The sequence below is a fragment of the Colius striatus genome, chromosome 9 (assembly GCF_028858725.1).
Source record: "Colius striatus isolate bColStr4 chromosome 9, bColStr4.1.hap1, whole genome shotgun sequence".
Classification (NCBI taxonomy): domain Eukaryota; kingdom Metazoa; phylum Chordata; class Aves; order Coliiformes; family Coliidae; genus Colius; species Colius striatus.
In genome coordinates, this window is record NC_084767.1 from 20,973,869 (window position 1) to 20,997,838 (window position 23,970).

The 23,970-nt window shown below is 39.2% G+C and overlaps 1 protein-coding gene across 3 annotated transcripts in view; it reads right to left on the reverse strand.

Moving 5' to 3' along the window:
* The window catches only part of DIP2A (disco interacting protein 2 homolog A), a 133,587-nt gene that overhangs the window by 60,707 nt on the left and 48,910 nt on the right, over window positions 1-23,970 (reverse strand). For all 3 annotated transcript variants that reach the window (XM_062002257.1, XM_062002256.1, XM_062002258.1), the window contains exons 3-4: window positions 12,220-12,339; window positions 4,197-4,316 (exon numbers count right to left, since the gene is read on the reverse strand). In XM_062002257.1, the coding sequence (XP_061858241.1) occupies window positions 4,197-4,316; window positions 12,220-12,339 (240 nt within the window). The remainder of the gene's footprint in view (window positions 1-4,196; window positions 4,317-12,219; window positions 12,340-23,970) is intronic.

Below are 23,970 nucleotides of genomic sequence, written 5' to 3' on the forward strand. Positions count from 1 at the left end.
GTTTTTTGGGTTTTTTGTTTGTTTGTTTGTTTTAATCCTCTGAACATGTAATTGTTCAGCTACAAACTAATGCACATAGATTTTGTTGAAGTCACATTAAAAATCTTTTCCTCCTCTTCGGCAACAAATTTCAGTTACCAGGTGTTTAATTTTCTGCTTTTCAAGACTATGTCCATTTCCAGTAGCTTAACTTTTCAACAGTCTAAAAACATAATAATCAGAAATCATTTCAGAAGAAGCTCGTTTAACTCAATGGAACTTTTCAAATTAAAATTGCAGATCTCTCATTGCTTGACCATCCCATGTCAAACATGACAATTTTCAATGAAGGCACAGAATCAAATTGATCTTAGAGAAGATACAGCTGTGGTGGATCACCATTTCTGGGGCTGTGTCTTGTATGATATTTCTGGTCTACTGCCATGGTTGTAGTTTTTGGCTGCTGACTCCATCTGCTCCTGGAGAGGAGCCAAACCTGCCCCTTAGTGCTTGCAACCTTGTCTTTCTTTTAGGCAGAAAGCAAAAATAAACAATTCCAGAAATATGGAACAAGATAGTATTACAGTCCAGTTTTAGAAAAAAGCCCCACAACACCACATTTGCAATCTATTAGCCCTTCAGAGTAAGAAAAAAACCCCTGAAATAAAAATAACAAGTTTCTGAAAGGATACATACTCTGATAACATCTCCTCATTCAGATACAAGTTTAATGAAGACTCACATTTCTAAGCTTTCAGATGTCTTAGAAGTGGAAGGGGAAAAAATCCACTACTTTAAATATAAAATATTAACTCTGTATAAAAATGGAGGATCTGTAGTAAAAACATTCTAATATAAAACCACAATTACAACAGAAAAGTAGCAAGGTAACACCAGTAACCAGTTCTATGACAGTTGCAAGAGTTAATTAGTTGTTCTCAGTGTGCTAGGAGAAGAATGCTATGTACTTGGCTTGCAGTTCTTCCTGGCTGGGAGCTCATCCAAGATAGCCACAAACCACCACCCTTTGGACCAAACTTACATCAAAACTACAGCTCAAGTTCTGATCATGTAAAATACATATGGGAAGGATGAGAGGCTCAATGGGACAACAACAAAAGTACATTAAAATTTTTGGAAGGATGACTGATGAAAGCAATTCCATTACTGCTGGTCAGGAGTTGGTTTTGAATTTAATGTTGTGACTAGAATACAATGCTTCCTTCCTGGATGCTAATTGTAACAAAATTTCAGTTATTTAGAAAGCCTGGTTTTAATTGAATTAACTTATGCCAATACAAGGATTTTAAGGCAGTGGTTTAATGGCTCAAGCCAATAAAACTAGGTACTTCAGCACTGCTCAGGTTCTTTGCAATTTCAGATCTTTCTTGCTGAGATAACTTTGCAAATAAAGGAAGGCCTATAAAAAGTAAATTATAGTTATGAACTGACATAGCTGAAGCAACTACTAAGAATATTTTTGAACAGTCTGATCTCTCATGATATAGAATTCATCCAGAGGCTTATTCTCTTATACGGATAAAGGTATCTCATAACAACTCACCTTCTCTAAGAAAGAGCTTGAGACATCCCAGAGACACTTAACTTTTCCATTAGAATGTATTCTGTTTCCTGCTAAAGCCCAGTGCAAGTATACTGGTCTCCTCTACTAATCACTTGGGAAGATACGTTAGAAGATGACACTCTCCAGCAGCAAGCACACAAAAACACTCACACAAATGCAGGCAGATCATGGGCCTCATCCTGCTCCGCACTCTGTCTGCACAGGATGGAGGTCATACATGCACACACACGTAAAATGTGGGCCCCTCCAGCAAATGGGCTTGGACACTTTGTCTGCCAAGTACCTGTCTCTGGATCCCAGCTGCTGACACCTGGACATACAAGCCTGAGGTTGTCATCTCACACCATTTGCTTGTATAGACTCACTGACTCAGCCATTCCACACACAGAGAATATGGAGTCCCTCATCCCAGAGAGGGGTTAGAAATGCAGAGTCAGGTGCAGGGTATGGCCAGTCCTTTTTAGTTCCTTACTCTGCTATTTTCCCCATACTTGTTCCTCTCCACCTAAACCTACTCCTATGTCTGTGGTTCCTCACCTAAACATCCCATAGCAAGTCTCATGCAGTCCCCAAATACTTCTGTCCTGCATCCCAAAATGTATCCAATGTCCTTCCTGAGTTCAGAAGGTGCTCTAGTCTCAACTGCTCTGGCTGGGTTTCACATCTGGACAGGAGTGCTGAGGCTCTCCAGAGACAGTCCTGGAGAGGCCTGCACAATATGACCCTTCTTCTGAGTCCTTAACTGGGATTGCTGCCTGCCCTTCTCCCCTGTGCTCCTCTGGGCTTCTGGAGATGCATCTGTGAGAGGCTGATGGCTCCCAGCACAGGCCTGGGAGTAGCTGAGGCAGGGTATTATTGGGCTTCCCCAGTTGGCACAGGCTGTGCTTCTGTGAAGGTGTGCAGACCAGCTTCTATCACATAACCTAATATTTTACCCACAGAATCTCATTTTTATTTTTAGAATTACTCAACCCCACCAACACTTTGCTTCTTCAGAGCAGCACGCTGAGGCCTGGCCACAGGCAGAGTGGGCGTAGCAGTAACTGCAGAGACACTGCTTCAAAATTGTCCTGAAGGTATTCAAAATAGAATGTTATTTTTCTTTCTCTCAAAAAAAATATCCAAATTAAAAACTCAAACCCCAAACCTGCGAGGAGTTTCCTTTTAGTTTTAAATGCCAGGGGAAACAGGAAAGCCTATCTGTCCTCCGCTTGCAGCAGACAAACATTGCAGAAAAATAATGCCAAACATTGTTTATACAGCAGCATGCTCTTTTCTTGTTATTATATGCCTCACACCATGCACATAGTGATTTATCACATGTGAGGAATGAGAGAAAAGGACAGAATGATGCTACGTGAAACATACCACTGACACGTGTTGGAGAGTGAGAAGGAATATTGCTTTGAAGAGCTCTTAACAGAAATTTCTGAGCCCCTCTCTCAAAGCCTCAATATACAGATGGTTGCTATACACTAGTTTTCTCCAGGATTTCACTTTATGTAATTCACAACTCTCACATGCAAAACCCAATATGTATGCAAGATAACTAAAGAGCATAACTACCCTGCTGCAACAGTTGCCTTCATAGGCTTCTCAGTATAGAAGTACTAGAAGAATGAGCCATTCAAAATGCACGGTACATTAACATATAAGAAAAAAACGTAAATGGGAAGAAAGATCACACATAAGACTACAGAAGAATCTTATTTATTAGCTAATGAAATAACCAGAGAACCGATTAAAAACATATAGAAAAGTGTGGGATTATCAAATAAAAGTTGAGTTTCCTTTAAATGGGAAGAACAGAAAGATGAAATACAGTCCACAAAAGGAGAAAGTAGCACAGCAGACCTGGTCTTTTACAGGAGGATAGGAAATCGATGGATGAAGGGCACTAGAGGTCAGTGTGCCTCTGCTCCAGGCCATATTAGAAAAGGCAAGAGCACATCAGTCTAGACTTAAGAGCTTAGGGAAATTCCTCATCTTTCTATACAAGACATCAGGACCAAAACAATTGGCCTTCTAGCACAACATGTTATCTGGAGAGAGATTTTCTTAACCCCTAGAGAATTTGGTGTCAGGCAACAGGAAGATTATTTGTTTCTTCCCTAAAAAAAACCATAAAAATTAAGACACCATTCTGACCTAAGCAATCTGACTAATTAAAGCATATGATTTCCTGAATGTTTAAATTGCTGACAGTTGAAACCATTTGATGAGTGTTCTGCAAGCTAATGCAGCAACTTAACACTCTGGCATTTTCTTCAACTCTTAAAAAAAAAAAATCCTATGCAACATGAAATAAGGTATTTACAGCTCTGACATGCTTGCTAAGATTATATCTTTCCAAATGAGACATTATGTAAGAGAATATACTAAATGCATAAAGGGCAACTGCTCACTCTATTACTGCTTTCAAGTGTACCTTTAGCAGCTACAGTATCTCTAGATGAGGTAGTAAAAATCTTGAGGAAAGACATAAAAGAACAAATCCAAACAACATCTGATTATCATGAAATATAACCATGCATCTAGAAGTTTACTGCAACATACTTACAAAGCACTTGCTCTTTATATTTTGCTATCACATTCACCTGGCAAGATTTACATATGTTAACTCAATAGATACCTGGAGGTGTGTACGTTTCTACTGAAGAGTGCACAAGAACAGACCGCCTTTTTGAAGGCATGGGCATCTTTCTCTCTTTGTATTTTGCGAGTGCTGCTTGTACTGCTTCAGTGTGGACATCTATATAGAAAATAAAACAAAAGGTTAAGAGATTAACATAGAAAGCATCAATGTAATCTTTCACAGGTCAAAAATCAAAGGGGGAATTCACATGACAGCCCTTAGTCCTGTTCAGGCCAATTACTTAGCTTGCAGAAAGCAGCAAGTTCTCAGCTTCAGAGGAAGAGGCACTTCTTGGGAGAGCAGAAAGATTCAAAGCTAAACTATAGTAGCATGGTTTTCAAGTCTGAAGCTGTGACAGCTCTATCAGTTGTTTCTCCTTCAAGGGTGTTTAGTAGGATTGAATAAATACACCTGCCTCCCACTCAAGTTCAGCTCAGAACTAATGGATTTAAAAGTTAAGGGAGGGTATAAACAGGGTCGAATCAACGTATTTTGCTCATCAAATCAGCTTGAAAATTTGCAAGTATCTTCTAGGAAGAACAACCTAAAAATAAATACTGAAGTTCCAGAACACCTAGCCCATTAGTTGTGATTAATTTCAATTTTGGCTGAAAATTTCAAAGCAGATATTGTAAATTTGCAACATCATTGGACTCTTCATCCTTCAAAACCCACAATGGGAAAATAAGTGAAAAATGTATACTCGAAGCTCTCACAGAAGAACGCACAGAGGTGAAAAAAATGGAAAGGAGAGGGTAAATGTATATAAAGAATTAGGAAAGAGACACAAACTGTTTTCACTTTCCTGAAATAAAAAAATTACCCTAATATACTCATGGGATATATTTTAACTTATCTTATTTTTAAGCTAAAACTGAGATTAAAGAAGAATTTTGTATTCAATCGAGACCACACTGCAGACAAAATTTAATGTATTCAAGTAACTCCACATTGCCTTCAGCAGATTTTTCTCTTTGACGTATATATTTCAGTAGTGCCAAAAGCTAAAACTTATGCAGAAAGAAAACTCTTGGGAAGTGAACAGATGTCAAGGAGAAATGACGCAGACCAGAAATACACTTTAACTTGTGACCTCAGATTCAAACTTATGAAAAACAAGTACAACATGTATATACACTTACACATAGCTTCAAAGGGCCCAAAATCAAGTATTGTGATTATGCTTTTGTCTTATCACATTTCTTCTGCATGGAAGTTGTTATACAAGAATTACCGAATCACACTATTCAATTTGAAAAAAAACGTATTCTTTCTTTATGCAGCCATCTAAGGCTGCAAATATATATCAGTTTGATAGGCCTATCAGTATGCAACTCAGATGTGTGACATACATACACAACTTATACATGAAAAAGTAATTTGTCTGACCCATACCTATAGGGATTAATCTTGATGATGACTACAGGTAAAGCTCCATATTTTACAGTAAAAGTTACCATTTCTGGTACGAGCCCTGAATTGGCTTTGATCACGCTCAGCACGAGGTTTTTATTAATCATCTTAAATATGTTAATCAATACCAATTAACTTAGACAAAGCAAATAATTACTCAGGGGAAAGCTAATATGTACACATATTAGCAAAAATTCGAAGAGATTTTTGAGCATCCCAGAGAATGATTGGCTATGAACGAGTAAAGCACAAGCACATTGACATAGACCTGTAGGAGGTCTTGGCATGAAACACTTTCCAAAGGCAGCTGTGTCTCAATGCACCAGAGAAATATCTAATGTACTGGGGACGACTATACAACTGGGGACAAATATTCAAGTCTCAATTTCAAAAACAGATACAAAAGCTGCCCATGAACTCAGATGCATGACTTCACCAGACGAGGCTATATGCAATATACTTCTACCCAAGTCTAATAACAGTTATGGCTGATGACTTACTTTCAGAACTTCTATTTGTAAGCAAATTGGACAAAAGTCACCATAGCTTAATCTGACATCTTCTGTGTAAGAGGAAAACTGTTCCACTTCCATACATCAAAATCCTCCCTGCTCCAAAGCACACTCACATCTTGTAATTCAGGCACCTAACTGCTGGTGCCTGACTACACAGCATGATTTATTGCCATACATGAGATTGAAGAGACGCCATGAGTTAAAATCCCAGTACTGGAAGAGCCCAGCACTTTTAAGAGAAATGTCCTCACACCAAGGAGTTGTTTATATATGTTTCATGAATGAAAAATTCACTATCCTCTCCCAATGTCTCCTTGCCTCCCTTCCCCGTACCTGAGCCATGGCTTTTTGTCAAGTCTTGGTTTCTCCTGATCTTTAGTTTTGGACACCTTCCCCCCATAAATGCCCACCATTGAAGTTTATTCTCATAAATGCCTCAAAGCAAAATCTCTTCATTTCACAAAACTCTTGAAAGTCTAAGAAGAACTCAATATGCTTCTTGTTTTGCTGTGTTATTTAGATGCGAGGACATTACTGTTCTCCATAGACTTGAGAATATGACTTAGTTATTTTTGCAGCATTAAAAGTTAGAGGCAAAATGCCAGTTCCAAACGACACATTTCCATAGCAGAACTTGAAGTCAAAATGAAGCTGCATATTTTTAAAAAAGATGATGACTATTAAATGCATTCACTTCAACCATGCATAGATCTACATATAATTTGGAAGACATTTTTATGTTACATTAATCTAATAGGAAAGAGGGAAACATAACAAATATTTTTTCTCCAGAAAAGGTCTTCTGAAAGAGAAAAATAACACACATAATGTTGCAGGTTAAAAAAAAAAAGCATTCTTAGCCAGTTGTGTGTTTAGGGAATGGAAAGGACTAGCTTGAGGCAAGGGTGTGTTGAAGCATTTTAACAAAGTAGAGTGGGACAGGTCATAACACCACACAGATTGGTGGTAGCAGGCATGGGAACTACTTTTTATTCCATTTCCAGAGGGCAAAAGCCACAGCACCTCCTCCTCTAGCACTCCCAACTCATGCTCCAAGACCTGGAAAATACTAGATGAAACGACAAAAAACCACAGTCAGGGGAAAGTCAGGATAAATTTTTATTCTGATTCATATTTTGTTTTTATGGCACTGATTTCACTCATCAGTTCCTTTTGTACTCATGTAGATCTATTTTCAGCTTGAAATTTTTCTTTTAATATCTTGTCCTTGGATAAGAACTGAGTAGGACCATCCTCTTTCAGCCAAATATAAATTAAGTAATCAGTTTCACTACCCTGGAACACTTTGTTCCTATGCCACACTTCCTTTAAGAGCTTTTCTACATTATGTTCATGAAACAGACTTCACTGAAAAACAGAATGACATTTTAAAGAACCAGAACTTTTAAGGTATAAAATTCATAAATTACTATAAATTAAAACTTTAGTTGGATATTGGAATTGCAAAAAGAAGCTCTCTACCATTGTCTGTTCCTAAATTCCCCAAATAGACTGTGAAACTGACTTAACATGTAAGAACTGGGGACATCAGTGGATTAAATAGTCATGAAAATCGGAGCGAATGTATCAAATGTCTGTATTATGCCCTATTTCTGAGAGCAGGGAACATAAATGTTCAGCAGCGAACACTCAAAGAGGTGCAAGCACAGTATCTCATTAATGAAAAGATTATGCATACTAAAGCAAGAAAAAAATATACATTTGCTGCTATGCAAAAGAAAAGAAAGTCTTGGAAAAATAGCTCTAAGTTTTGGCACTTTACTAAGCAGCAACCAACCATCAACAATTTCTTACTGATTCAAAGCATTTTTTCCTTTCTCTGTTGTAGCAAACCACATAATCTTTTCTTCCATTTTATGTACCTATTCTCATTTTCTTCCCTTCTATATGTCTTTAAAAAAAATTGATGAGGGAGGAAAACCAAGAGATAGTTTCTGGACTATAAATCACCTAAACTCTTACACCCTAACCACTCCAGCTGTTGGAAGATTTTTTTCTTTCCTGTTTTTAGCCTCTGATTCTTGTTCTTGCCTAAAGCACGGGAGGAAGAATTTCTGCAGTTGTTTGAAAGAAAAAAAAAAAGAGTTTTCATAGGTTGACCAGTTTCCCTACTGCTCACAGATCTCCAAATACCAGCAGCTAAAGTAACCAGCGCTGCCTGACTACAAATGCCTGCTACAAACTTGCATCCCATATGACTGCATCCCTGTAAGAAGGGCTGACAGTAAAAAAACAAAACAATGGGAAAGGTGTGGGGAGAAAGGGAAATGGAAGACTGTGGAGGGGGGGAGAAGGGGAAAGGGAAGGCGGTTGTATATTGCACACTGCTGGACAGGTATCACCCCTGTACACTCAGCAGGGTTGTTCCTCTCTTGGAGCAGCTCCCCAAATGCATCTCTGCATTCTGTCCCAGGCAAGCTTGAAGAACAAGCTGTCTATTACAGCTGGATATCCAATAGGATGAGGAACAGTAATCAGAAAAAAAGTACAAGAGTGGAAAGAGAATATATAGCTCCCAGGAGAGCTCTTCCAGATACCTTGAAGGGTTACCAGCTACCTCATTTTTATTCTTACTGAAAACCATGCAGCAGTGGGACTGAACTCAGGAGCAGGCACAGTGCCTTCACCAGAAAACATCCCCCCTCCCCTGAATGGAAAGCCAGCAGCAACAGCAACACACACAACCACACATAACCAAGTGTCCTCTGGAGTGAGGTGTGAGGGTCTTCACACATGCCATGGATGAATGCTTGCCAAGTCTCTGCATTACTCACTTTCTCTATCACCCTGACATAATTTAACAATAAAAACCTAGCTGAAGTGCTGTACTGTTAATTGCTGTTCTGGAACTCTTAGGCAATTTAGTAGCCTGCAGTAGTTAGTAACAGTTTTCATCATTGTAAATTTTTTTCAATATTGAAGACAGAAATCTGTGGATGACAAAATCCACAGTTAATTTAAAATCCATCAGTTAATTTAAATGGACAGCAGTTCTCGGTAACTGAAAAAAGTGCTTACAGCTAGAAAATGCCTGATTAATTGCATAAAAAGGCAACACTGTTTTGCTTGCTTATTTTAAGTAATTTATGTTGATGGTTCTAAAATAATTATAATTGCACCAAAGAGATTCTGTTCTATGAAAAGTTGCATTCCACCCTCATCAGCTATTCTTGAAAAGGACATAGCAGGATTGATGGGATGCAAAGAAAGGCAAAAAAAGAAATACTGGAAGAAAATTAAACCCCAATCATACTAAAAGCCCAATCGTAACACCACCTTCCATTCCCCTCAAAGTCTAAAGAATAAATAAGGTGTGCAATCAATAAAAGATGCAATAATACCCAGAATTGTAACTGTTTATCCTGTGCAACAGGTAACGTGTCAATGTACAGGGAAAATTTAAAAGGTAGCAACATTTCAAGGTGGTGATGGTGAACATCTTTACTTTAGGTAGGAAATACTTCTAGCATAGCTAGAATTTCTCAGGTAAATTTGTATTTTGTGAAGCAAAACTGTGACTTAATGTCAAAGTATTGGGAGAAACAAAATGAAGCTACTTCACAGTAACTTCCCTTTTCTGAAGTATCTTGTCATCCTTTCTATTTATGCTTCACGTATACATAAATCTCACAGTGTAAGTAGTCATGAAAAAGAGCAACAACACCAATATGAAGCATTTTCAAACTGGAATCAAGTAGATGATTCAATACCTATTAGAATCAGAGTAATAAGACCTTCAAGGAGTAAAAGCACACACAACAAGTAGCTTGTGTTTTTCTTTCAGTCTCTCTCTTCATTAAGATAAAGAAGAGAATGACTAATGCAATAAATCAGGAAGATTTTTTTCTAAAAATTAGAGAGGAAAAGAGGGAAAAGATACTGGATTCTGAAAGCTGTAACTACATTACTTTGCATAGATGTAAGCTTAACCTAAATCAAGTCAAGCAAAATCATGACTATTTGGTTTTGATACCACCTGAGCACACTAAGCCTTGTCATAAACCACTAACAGGAAAACGAAGTCTAATTACTTGGATCCAACTTTTTCCCCAAGAGTTTAAATTTCAAAGTGAAGGACATGTTCTAGGCAAGAATATTTAACAAAACATGAGTTAGGCAGTGATGGGAAACCACAAAAGGACATGGAAGTCCACATGAAGTACTACTGATGGTTTTGGCACTGGCCAGTACAAGTACAAGAAATAATGTGGAACTCTTACATATCAGGCTGCACCCTGACTAACTGCCCACTGGCAGGACTGCTTGAACATTCAGAAATACTCAAAGATGTTAAGATGTTGGCTAAGCTCCAGACTGAAGAGACTGTGAGCAGTACTTCAGAATCACTGAAAGTCAATTTAAAGAATTTTAAATTCAACAAGATAATAAAAATATTAACTCTAGGAAAAGAGGAAGCACCGACAGGCTAACATTTAAAAGCCACATCTATTCACACTAGCTGAAGTTGTGAACATCCACACACTTCCACAAGTCTTACACTGTAAGACTGATGAGCCCTATGCCAAACTTCCTCAAACAATACCGGTAATATGGTACTACCCTAAAAGTACCAGTAATATGGCAGGGTTGTTCACTCGCTTCTTGCTTTGCTTGTTCCCTTTTAAGCATCTTCAGTGTAAATTAAATAGGACATCTGAGGGTCTCAGACAGGAAAATTGTTCAGGTGTACAGCATATTGCTCTGGACCCTCATAGCTCACTCAACTAATGGTTGCCAAGTATTCCCTGTTTCAGTTGTACTCTTTTTGCAGATTTTATTTTTGTTTGTTTAACTACATCACATGCTACTTTAAATAAATTAATTTCTATCAGAATCATGACTCTGCTTGCAATTTATTTGGAATCTACTTGGTCACAGACTAACTTGGAAATCATGGATATAATTCAACTACTAAAATCTTGAGGTTTTTTTATGATACGTATTCAACAGCAGAATTATATTGATGATACATTTGAAATTGAAAAATGACCAGTTTGTACACACTGTTAAACATTTGGTTAATTTTGATACTATGTAACCCTCTCTGACATTCAGAAGTTTCCTCTTTGTGTGGCTGAACACATGCATCTTTCCCAGGAGTCTGCATACATTCGCAGAATATTTAGGAAGTCTCATTCATCCTTCAGTTACTCATAAGAGACCCAATACAGCCATTTCAGCTCTTTAGTTTCTGAAGCAAGGTTTTAAATGTCAGCAATGCAAGTATGATGTAATAACCACTATGCCCAGGCTGCTGGCAAAGCAACGTGATGCAAGACCAACAACATATGTACAGTGCTTGTCACTACTCGCACTTCTCATCTCCAAACCCAAGACACATAATTACCCCGGAAAACAAACAGAAATTTCCAGTTAAAAATCCAAAGGTATTTAGGAGAGAGAAGCTTCCCAACACCTGCCTTTTCTCACTATTGTGACAAGGAATTTCACAGGGAAACACTGTACTTCAACCACCTGAAAAGTAACAATGGAAACAGGATGTGATGAGGATATTGATATTTTCACAGAAGTTTCCAAAACAGGTTTGTCATAGTGGTGTCCATTTAAAATTAAGTAGAATATCCATTGTGACACTTCCCTTTTTTGTGCACTCGCTTTAAAGCAGGAAATATTTGAAAGTGAATATGTAAACAGTACATATTCAGTACTACAGTAAATATGATAATCCTATAACCTTCCTTTACAAAATGGCCCAAACAATCAAGGAAAAAAACCCACAACCCATATGCTATAGTCATCTGAATGTTTAAATAACTGCTCTAAAGAACAGAAACTCAATCAGCAAGCAAGAGAAAATTGTTAAGCATGCTGTAAAATTCACACTAAGACATCAGAAAGCATGTCTACAATTTCTTTCCCTCCTAGCATTTCTTCCATTCTTGATTTGAACACTACCACTCATGTACAGAAGTATAAGAAGCGACTTGAAAAACATTCATTAGCTCTTCCCTTCTTCCAAAGTACTTTCAACTTCTTTAGGTGTAGCTAGAGCTTCACTGGTACACTTTTCCTAAGACACCTGATGTTTTGGCTACATTTCTTTTCCTTACCAGATCTGAAGCGCTCATCCCTTGAGTTTGTAGAACGGGATTTCTGCTGTTTAGATACAGCAGCGGTAGCCTGTGAAGAGCCCAGGACTCTGTTCTCTGCTTGCAGGGATGGATCCACACCTGAAACAAGAGTTTTATTTCAGCACAAAGTCAGGTTCACAAACAAAATACCTGCTTCCCCTTTCCACATTCTTTTACCACCCTTGACATCTAGTTACAAGTTCAACTGGAGCCCTAAGTCTATACTTTTAAAGAAAATTCTCACCTTCCAACTGCATTTTTTATTATTTAAACTACAATCTAGCTCGATCTGATAAGCATTTCACACAGAGGATAATGAACTGCTGGCTCATATTTAGCCAGCTGTTGATTAACACCTTTTCTACTGGACAGCTTTGCAGCCCCTCTCCCCCAGCCTGTAGCATTGCCTGGGGTTGCTGTAGCCCAAGTGCAGGACCCAGCACTTGGCCCTGTTGAACCTCATACAATTGGCCTCGGCCCATTGCTGCAGCCTGTCCAGGTCTCTCAGAAGAGCCTTCCTGTCCTCACACAGATCTATGCTCCTACCTAGCTTGGTGTCATCAGCGAGTTTACTGAGGGTGCACTCAATCTCCTCATCAAGGGCATTAATAAAGACGTTAAATATAATGGGCACTAACACTAAGCCCTGGGGAACACCATTGGTAACTGGCTGCCAACTGGATTTAAGGGGAGTTGTAGTGAAGTGGGAGTTAATCTCTATAGTAATGAGTGACAGAACACAAGGAAATGGGCTCAAGCTGCACCAGGCGAGGTTTAGATTAGATATTAGGAAGAACTTTTTCATCAAGAGGGTTATTAAGCATTATAACGGGCTGCCAAGGGAGGTGGTGGAGTCGCCATCCCTGGAGATATTCCAAAGACACATAGATGAGGTGCTGAGTGATATGGTTTAGTTTGGTGATGGGCCTGTCAGTGTGAGTAGTTGGACTCAATAATCTTAAAGATCTCTTCCAATCGTAACAATTCTGTGATTCTGTAACACTTTCAAATAACACAAAATCTCCTTTGCTCCTTGCAGGACTTTAAAATAAAACTTCAACTAACTAGTCAAATTTCTTTTGAGTCTAAACACAAGACAGCTAATTTGAGTAAAGCTCAGGAAGGTATCTATCTGTTTAATCTAGTCCCACTTAATGGAGTGATACTCAAAAGATCCACTTTTTACAAAAATTCCCCAATTCTCTAATAAGAACTTCACACATATTAACAGTTTCAGCTATCTAAAAAGTACTTTGGATATTCATTACAAATCTTCCCATGTCTATAAACAGCAACAAAACTAAGAAGTGAACCACTCTATAGTTAGTTTCCTGTAGACAGGTAACCCAGAGCAGATGCCCACCTTTAGGCTGGCCTGTGTTCAGGAAGACAAATCTCACCTTTATATTCTAGCATAGCAGAAATAAGAAATCAACGAGGTGGACAGTAACTGTTAAATAATCCCCATCACTCCCCAACCCGCTGAACAAGAGGACTCTCTGATGGCTCTTGATATATATATGCAAGGACTATACAAATTTGAACTGGAACTTACACTTGCAATTGTATTTTCTCAGCTATTGTATATATATGCTTTAAGTTCAAAACCAAGACCTGAAAGCTCTGCAGGTGCTCTCCGAGGATACAGGTCACCAACAGCCATGAGAAGCCAGAGGAATATTAGGAACAAAGAAGGACTCTCTTTGGTTTCTACTGTTTTAAGACTGGTGAAAGTTCACCTTCAGAAGTGCAACAGCCACTACATATCAAGTACAACAGATGTAAAATTACAATGCATTTGGATTGTAACTTATCATAAATTTATGATTTTATGCAGCTATTTGGCTTAGCACTGTGTTTAACAGTAAGCTTTCCTTAGTCATGTAAGACCTACTGCACCAAGTACCCTGTTTCTAGCCCTTGTACCATACAGAGCTGAGTATCTCTCTCTAGATTTTACTCTTTCCTTCCCTTGAAGAGATTCTGTTTTCCTAATTGCCTTCAAGACTTTCTAGAGCTACAAACATTTTCAAAATGCAAATATTTACAAAAAGGAGCTTTCACTGAAAACATCACTCATGAGTAAAGGTCTTACTTTAATAAGAAAGGATTCTCCTTTCTCTCATAAGGCTTCTGTTCCCTCCCCTTCTCCCCAAGTGTGTACCAAGAAAGAAATTGGTAAATAATTATCAATAAACCCTACAAATATAAGAGATATTCATTAAGACATTTCAGTAAGATGTAGTCTTCATGTTTAAAGTTTAAGATTTCAAACAATAATTGGATTAAATATATCAGTTCTATCTGATCAAAACGAACTTTCAAATACTCCTTTTAATTACAATAGCCTCAGAAAAAGTGTTGACTGCATCAGTTGCTATACATCAGCATTTTTAGGTATCTGTTAAGATCAGTAGGTGAGTGCATTCCATAAATCCTTTCCCATCACCTTTTGTAGCTGAGAGGTAACCCCTCTGGATGTTGAGAAGGCGAACTTGAGTTAAGTCATGGGTTTGGGGAGGGGGATGTGTGTTGGGAAAAAAGAGCCTAGATAATAGAAAATAAAGAACATTTACTAAATCACACAGATCTATTTTTTTTAAAATTAATTCATCTCCAGAGACATGCTCTTGTCTTTTACAATTTTCTATACAGAAAGAACAAAGACATTCTCACCTAATGCGGATTTCCTTCTACCTTAAAGTAAAGCTTTTCAAGGATATGATGGGCTAAGTAACATCATATGCACTTCCAGATAGGGGAAATGAGACAGGCCAGTAAAGAAAATGAAGTGTCCTCAATGGAGAACAATGGAACAAGTACCCAATATAAAGAGGTAACACTCCCTGAAACACCTCAGCAGAATTCTATTTCTAAAAGAAAAGCAAATTTAGTCTACCAACTGAGTTGCTTCAACATATCCAACACTCAATGACTGGTGAAAACACTTGAGAATTGTATCTTACATTTCATGTGAACAGAAGTTTTACATAACCACAAGTCAGGAATCCAGTGAAATCTGTTAATCTGGAAATAGTAAACAACAACACATTTTGTTAAAAAGATTGAGGCAAGCCATCTCCTCAAAGCCTGAGCCGAGAAAAGAGCACATGCAAACGAGTAACGTGATAACTAAGGTGGTGAATAGGAGAGCAGTACAAGTAACTAAGTTGGGAGTCTCCCCAAAATAGATTGTTGTCTCCCTAAAATAGACTGGTTAAGATATTTTAGGTAACAGTCTATCTATATTAGGAAGGTTAATGTGTCAAATATCAGGTCAGTTTTGGTGGGCTTGTCACAAGAGATCTTGTGTGAAGAAAGCAAGAAAAGGACAGGAGACATCTTCTTTTGTGCCATTTTTTTTCCCATCACAAGGAGGTGGTTAGTTGTAAGTGGCAGAAGAGAATAATTCTTTACTCATAATTTCTTACTCTTATCTTCTTGAGTCCTACAGTACAGTACCCAGCTTTCCAAACCTGTCTTTCTCCCTGGGCATGGTATAATCCATGAATGCCCAGTTTGAACTTCAGCAGCTGGTATGTAAGCAAGTGTCCTGGCTTGGGCTAGGATAAAGTTAACTCCTATGAGGAAGCAGGAAGGGGTACAGCCCAGGGTACAGCCTGGGAAGCTGATCCAGGCTGGTCAGCAGATGTTCGATACCATACTGACATCATGCCCAGAACATATAGGTGGGGAGCTCGCCAGAAGGAACTCTCTGCTGGGGTCGTGGTTTTCAGCTGCTGGTCCGGAGCAGTCAGTTGGGTCAGGTCCCGTATTGTGAGCAACTGTGTCACACACAATTCCCTCATTTATTGTTGTAACTGTTCCTCCTTAACTTGTTCTTTTCTATTAAACTGTTGTTATTTCAAACTATGCGGGTTCTTTTCCTTTTCCTCTGACCTCCTCCCCTCTGCCAGGAGGGGGAGGAATTGTGGGTTTTTTTTTCTTTTCCTGGCTGGGCAAAACTATGACATTAATTAGCACCCAATGTGGCTCTTCTACAGAGCATTGGAATCAGGACTCATAAGGCGACAAACAAACCTCTTTCCCATTCTGTGATCCCAGTTGCCTGGCAAAACTGGTCAGCATAATCTGTGACGAATGCTGCATCTGGCACCAGGTGGGAAACAGCATGGAAAATATGCTAACTGGTACAGCCAGTCAGCAGATGACAAGTTGCATGTGGGATGCTCTGGAGTCATGTACAACCTGAGCACTGTTATCTGGCCACACCAGTACTGGAGGCAGGGGTAGTGGGGATGAGAAGGGATTCCAAATAAGCATGAGAGTGCATGAAAGCTTATAAACTCCAAAACCAAAACCCTCTTCTCCTCCAAAACTTAAGGAATAGATTTTTGTGAATCAGAGTTAGGGCAGGTGTATTGTGATGAAATATGTATAAATGAAACTCAAAATTCCCTTTAAATTAGGAATAGATACAAAGTCAGTGTCACTGTTAGAAAGCACAAATATGTTCCTTCAGCTTTCTCCTTCTCAAAGGAGGTGGTTTCACATCACACTGCAAAAATATATCACTGAAAAACATAACTTTTTGGTAAAAATAGTAAGATATAGCATCTAATTCTTAGGCTACACAATTATGTGTCAGAAAAATCCTGCTCCACAAGTTACTTGACTTTGTAATTTATTCTGGTACTATGCTAATCGCTACCTTAGCTTTCAGCAAAAGCATCTGGATAATCAGGTTAATTCCTTCCCTTCACACCGAAGACCTTTAAAGAAAACACCCCAAAAACAGTTGAAGAAGTCTACACTGACAATACTTGATCCTCTCTCCCTATTTTATCCGTTTTTAATTTACTCAGCAAGAATGAAGATTCACCTTGAAGAGCCTGCTTGTTCCAATTAACTGAAGGACGATATTAAAGTTAATATTTGAGTTATATTTTCCATCCATTGACACTGAAGAATCTAGACTAACATGGACAATTCTAGCAATTTTTATTTAGACAGGCAAAAATTATTTTACTGCAAGAGCACTAAACATTTGACAGTACAATGTAGACTGTTTTCTAGCACTGCTGGGGAGGATATCTAGCTAAACACATCTGACAGTAGATATGCAGAGATAAAAATTTCATTAACATACTTAGGAAAAGCACAAACTTTATTGCTAAAAGACTCTCCTGGGAACTCACGTGCAGAGCAGTTGCCCTATTGCCTCTTTCATCTCATCTGCATAAGATGCAATGTCTCCTTGTCAAACTCCACGGTTTTAAAAGACTTTCACCAGTCTCTCAGCAAACTCTTATTCGTAACAGCCACTAGACATTCAAATTGAATTACCATTGCAAAAAGACTGATCTTGAAATTCATCTCCCAAAATAGAAATTCAAATTAATTCAGTTCTAAACTAGGTTAATTTATAAGTTTTATCAGTTCATATGCTGAAGTTTTAAAAAATATTAACTTCCAAGTTTTAATGGTTAATTAAAAGTAAAACCAAGAGAGTTAAAATAACATGGCAACAATTCACCATCGCAGTTTGATTTGCATGGCTGCGCAGTTTTATGTCATGCCTTCAAACATCCATAGTCTGCAGAAGATATAACATACTAAAGAGCTTTGCAGAGAACAGAGAGGAAGAAGGAGGCCAAAGAAGAAATGTGAGGCTCTTCACACACCATTAAACCTTTCTGCAGCTGTTGAACTGGATCTAGAAATAAGGAAGGAACAAAGACAAAAACCAGCTTCAAATGCTACAAGAAAAGAAAAGGGGCATGGCAAGGCAGAAAATAAGTGTGGGAAAATCCTGGTCTGGCTCTAAGCCAACCTTTCGGTCCATCTAGCCCTGTTCTAGTCTCTGCTCTCTGTTGTCTCCTCCGCACTCAGCACTCTGCTTTACCCAAAGACCATGGTCAGCCATTCAGCCTGCAGCACACTCCTTCCTTACTGTACCCTCCACACCCAGGCTCTTCATCCCATCCTGTCCAACTCTGCCTCTGCTTTCCACACCCTTGCCGTGTATTCAAGCCCTAAAGAGCTTCTGTTCATGTTTCTCCATTGTGACCACATCCACACTCACATAGGGCCCCTACTAAAATGAGACATATTTTCACCAGGGGCTGCAGTATTTCTCCGTTCCCTTTGCCTGCCCTAAAGGAGATGGAGCTTCAGGAGTTTTCCACTTGGAGACAGGTAGTCTAAAAGAATAGGTAAAGTCTTTCCTGGCAGGTTTTTCAGCCATTTATTGAGGTATGCAAGGAGCAGGGGCATGGCCAGGTGTGTTGGAAATACCACCTCCTTCCCTGTTACTACCCTTCATACTACCAGGTAGCAGAAGTGTATTGTTATGTAGCACCCTCACAAGAAGTACCTAACTCCTTGATTTCACCATCACTAGGATATCTCCTACTCCTCATAGTCTTCTCAGGTAAAGCTGTGTAGCTGTGCTAATGTATACCTAGGTTAAGTACAGCTCCAAATTAACAGTCATGTTAAATTCAGATTTCTTTAAATATAATTTTAGATACAGCCATTTCCCATCAAACTGTAAAGAAAAAAAGGCAAGCTCTTCTCTCAAAAAATGACCTGATATGCTCAAGTTTGACACAAAACACATATTCTGAGTTAAAGATCTTTTCATAGAAAACTTGAGGCAGGAGACTAAATGGAAATTTTTTCTCAAGAGACTGAAATCTGAGAATCTCTCTTTGGTCTGAGAAGCCTCATCTCGGTTGTTAGGCATCCAGTCCTTACCCAGGTCATAGTTCAATTTTATCATTCTTCACTGTCATATAACATCCCTGAACATATTACCTGATGCACACACTTTTGGCTTCAAGATCTGAAATGATCTAAGTATTCACACCTTTTGGATCAGTGAAACTAAACAAGGGTTTACCCAACATAATTTATTATCCAGAATAAGATATTAGAAAATTGTGAGTACAAAAATAATTTCCTTGGACCTTCCACTTGAAAAATCAGGTTTAAGGGCATTATTACTTCTCATCCCTGGTCACCATGGTGCAATACTAAAAAAATACTTCATTAAAAGGGCAATCAGTTGATACTTGCAGAAGCTGTGAACAGTGAAGCTATAAACAACTTTTTCAACCAGATCATGTGATCACATTACATTTTCATGTCTTTCATTTAAACAAATTACACTAAGATCCAACCAAATTAGCCCATTAAAGTTTGGACATACTTTGATCATAGCTGTAATACCCATAATACAAAGTAGGAGTTTTAATTCAGTAGCATCAAGAAAGGTAATCACACTGTATTTTCCCCTATAAATTATAAGAGCTATTGTAGACTTCAAGACACCAAAGTAAGTTGCACACTCCTTCGAAAGGGAATTCCAGAACACAGTACTATTAGCTATGTAAAACTCATTCTAACAGGATGAAAGGCTGAAGTATCCACAAAGAAGTAAAAACTCAAATAACAGCTATACAGAATGACAGAACAGATCAAATGTGAAGGATCATCTGGTGCAACCTTTCAGTTGAAACAGAAAGAGCATGTATCCTTGTTAGCAGCAGAGACATTTATCAGAGATTGGAGAAATTTCATATGACCGCAGAGCCTTAAATCCAGTTTCCTACACTAGCTGACTCTGCCTTAATCCTAGTCTTAACATGCCTTTCTATTCAGCACAGCTAACAGAACATGAACTCATCATTCAATAAGTTAACAAAAGTATTACAGTGTAAAAAATATGCTTTTTTATTTCCACAAGTTTATATGGCCAGGAGACAAAATCATCAAGCATACAAGATAACTTAGCAGTAGAGCCAAAGTACTATTTAACCGTTTGATGTTTTAACTGAGCTCCTACAGGATTAGCGGTAGAGCTTTTCAATTAAGTTACATAAACCAACGAAAGTGTAAGAAAAATGGAAATATGTGACATGTCTGTCACACCCAAAACTAGAGGAGGTTCCATCATAATCTGCCTTAAAAATGAAAATTTAAAAGTAACATTTTCATTTTGCTGGAGCAAAAGAAGGAAGGGGGAGAAATGAACAAAAGAAATTTTTTTAATATGGTGGAATCATTCTGACAATGGAGGAAAAATAAAGTTAGTGAGCAAGGCATTTCTCTAGCACTAACTAAATCTATTGAAATCATTTTATAGAATCATAGAATGGTAGGCGTTGGAAGGAAACTTTAGAGATCATCTAGTCCAGCCACCCTGCTAAAAATGGGCCAACCTAGATCAGGGCACACAGGAACGCATACATGTGGGTTTTGAAGACCTCCAGGGAAGGAGACTCAACACCATTCCCGGGCAGCCTGTGCCAGGGCTGCATCACTGTCACAGTGAAAGAGTTTTTTTCTTATGTTTAAATGGAACTTTTTGCGTTACAGCTTCATCCCATTACCCCTTGTCCTATTGCTAGATACAATAGAAAAAAGGGATGCCCCAATCTCCTGACATGCACCACTTATATATTTGTAAATATTAATGAAATTTCCCCCTCAGTCTCCTCCAGACTAAACAGTCCCAGTTCCTGCAGCCTTTCCTCATAAGGAAGATGCTCCAGTCCCCTGATCATCTTGGTAGTCCTGCACTGGACTCTCTGCAGAAGTTCCCTGTCTCTCTTGAGCTGGGTAGCCCAGAACTGGACACAGTACTCCAGATGAGGCCTCACCAGGGCAGAGTAAAGGGGAAGGAGAATCTCCCTTGACTCGCTGGTCACACTTCCTGATGCATCCCAGGATGCCATTGGCCTTCTTGTCTACAAGGGCACATTGCTGGCTCATGGTTAGTTTGCTGTCAACCAGATTCTGTAAAGCAGCAGGGGCAGCAATTTGGAAATAACCATTAACACTTAGAAAATACCCAAAAGAACTTGGGATACTAATAAAGAGACTATCATGAAGCTAGAGAGTAGATGCACACAGTCTCAGAAGCCTCCATGGCACAGCTGGCTAAAGGTCCTCAGCCTCCATGATCACTTTTTAAGAAGCTGGAAGACAAGAGTTCTTCCTGTTTCTTCTTTCTTCTGTCTCTTCTTCTTTTTCAGCTGGTGGTGGTGCAAGGAGAGGGAAGAGAGAGAGAAGCAACCATGCGGACTCCAAGGTCAGTGAGGGAAGAGAGGAGGAGGTGTGCTGGAGCAGACACTCCCCTGCTAAAGACCCCGCATCAGGGGCAGTGACTCACTTCATTAAGGACTCCGCATCAGGTGCAGTGATTCTCTTCATTAAAGACCCTGTGCCAGGGGCAGTGACTATGGCCAGAGGAGGCCATGTCCCATATGAAGGACTCTATATTCACAGAAGCTGTAACTGTGGCAAGAACCCATGCCAAAGAAGCTCATTAAAATTATGCCCAGAAGAAGCCATGTCCTGAGGGAGGGACCCTGTATATGCAGAAGCTGCAACTGTTGGGAAGAACCAACACCAGAGAAGTTTAAGGACCATGTCCCATGAGAGGGGCCCTGTATCAGAGCAGGGGAAGAATGCCAGGAGTCGTCCTCCTCTGGGAAAAGAGAAGTGGCAGAGCCCATCTGTGAGAGACTGACCACATCCCCCATTCCCTGCCCCCCTGAGCTGTTGAGGGGGGAGGAGGCAGAGATACAGGGAGCAGCGAGCTGGGCCCGGGAAGAAAGTAGGGATGGGGGAGGGAGATCTTAAAGTGCTGGTTGTAATTTTCTCAATCATCCTACTCCCCTTTTGCTTTTTGTTCTGTTCTATTCTAGTAGGTAGTAGAGTAAGTTGAGTACTGGAGTCTGTTTTGCCTGGAACCATAATTGGCAGCGAGCCCTCCCTGCCCTTGTCTTAATCCACAACAACCTTGCTTATCTTTTTCCTCCTATTTTGCTGAGGCTTCTGCCATCCTAATGAGGGTGGGGGTGAATGGGGGGCACTGAGTGAGAGACTGTCATGGTGCTGCTGTGCTAGCTGGGCCAAACAATGACACAACTGAAGAAAACCAAAAGCTCCACAAGAGAACTCAGGGGCATCACAAAGAAATCCTGTTTTCCATATTAGCAGCCCTAATGGAGAAGTTTTTATGCAAGATGGTAGCATCTCAATGAAGAGCAATTATTCCATAATGTGTCAGCTTGATAACATGGCTAGATTTACTTTCTAATTGATAGATACCTCTATAGGGGCAAGAAACAGGGAACTACCGTGTTAGGTGTTTCTACCATGAACCAAGTCTCTAGATTTCTAACAGTATCAGAGAGGACTGTGTGATGACTGGCCACATGGGTGTAATGACACCAGGAGATGGAGACATGTGCCTGAGAAAACGGGAAGAAAAAAAAAAAGTTTCCAGCTAATTGACACTGATATGCTTTTGGAAGAACATGCAACAGCATAGTCAGCCATAGCGTATCTACAAGTGCAAGGAAACAAAGGTAACACTCATGGCAGACTCTGGTCTCTAGCTTCCACCCAAAAACCCATGCAATTTTCTTTTACAGTGCAGTTGTCTTTCAGCGGGGCTCCCCATTCTCTATCCTGGGTTTGGGTTTTTTTCCCCCTTAAAATCTCCCCCAGGCATCTTTTGCTGAAGCTTTATCAAAACTAATGCTTTCAGAGTACTGACTAGGAGATGACAGAGAAGAGGGATTTGTACTACAGTCAAGATCTAGAAACATCAATATGGGACCATCTTCTATTCCAAACTCGCATCTCAACTACTCGTGAGGGAATTTCAGAAGAAAAACACTAATATTGAAAGGATGAAGTAGCACCTGCACATGTTCAGAGCATAAGACTCTCAGCAATCTCCTCTATTCAGCACAACACTTGAAATGAAAAGGAACTGGGATTTTACGGTTATATTCCTTGCTCAGAGTACCCAAGGAATTGATCTGGATGTCGTTACTAACACTAGGTTTAAGCAAAGGGGAAAACACTAAATGAGCTAGAAAAGTTGGCTGGTACTCCTATCTGGAGGTTTGCTTATGATAAGTTCTTTGTCAAACCTCTCAGCTGTTAAACTAATTCATGGTTGCTATTACCACACCCTTCTGAAAATATTTTGAGGAGTTTTGCAATATGATTCTCCAGGGCAGCCATCCAGATTACATAACCCTATTTACACTGAAGAATAACAAACTCTTCCTCTGATCTGTTTGCACACAAACCCTGCTTCCTTTTAACTGTGCCTTGAAGCCAAAGTCAGTATGTTTTCAAGAACAACGACATTAGGAAGAGGAGTAACACCTTACATGCTTTTTAATATTTTCAGGGGGTTAATGACCGAAACGAAAGTAAGTCATGGAATCATAGAAAGGTAGGGGTTGGAAGAGACCTTTAGAGCTCATCTAGTCCAACCTTCTGCCAAAGCAGGTCCACCTAGATCAGGTCATGCAGGAACACATCCAGGTGGGTTTTGAAAACTTCCAGAGAAGGAAACTCCACACTCTCCCTGGGCAGCTTAAGTGATAAAACTATAGCAGAGGAAACTGTAAACCAAATTAAGTTTATGCAGAAATACAGTACCTTTTCTTAGAACCATTAACAGTTAGGACAAGGTAGAGAAGAAGAGGAGAAAAAACCCCTCTTGATTTGAAATATAATTATGTTATCATATAATTCCTATGCTTCATTTTTACCAGATATATCAGCTAGCAGAACATTTTTCTGGTAGCAAAACCCCCGATGGTAAAATCTCATTATATTATATAGCTCACAAGCAATATTACCACTAATGATACAATTTCAAACTGCCTTTATAAAGCCCTCACTGATAAAGATGTTGATGCAGCAGAAAATACCAACTCTTGGGAGCATATG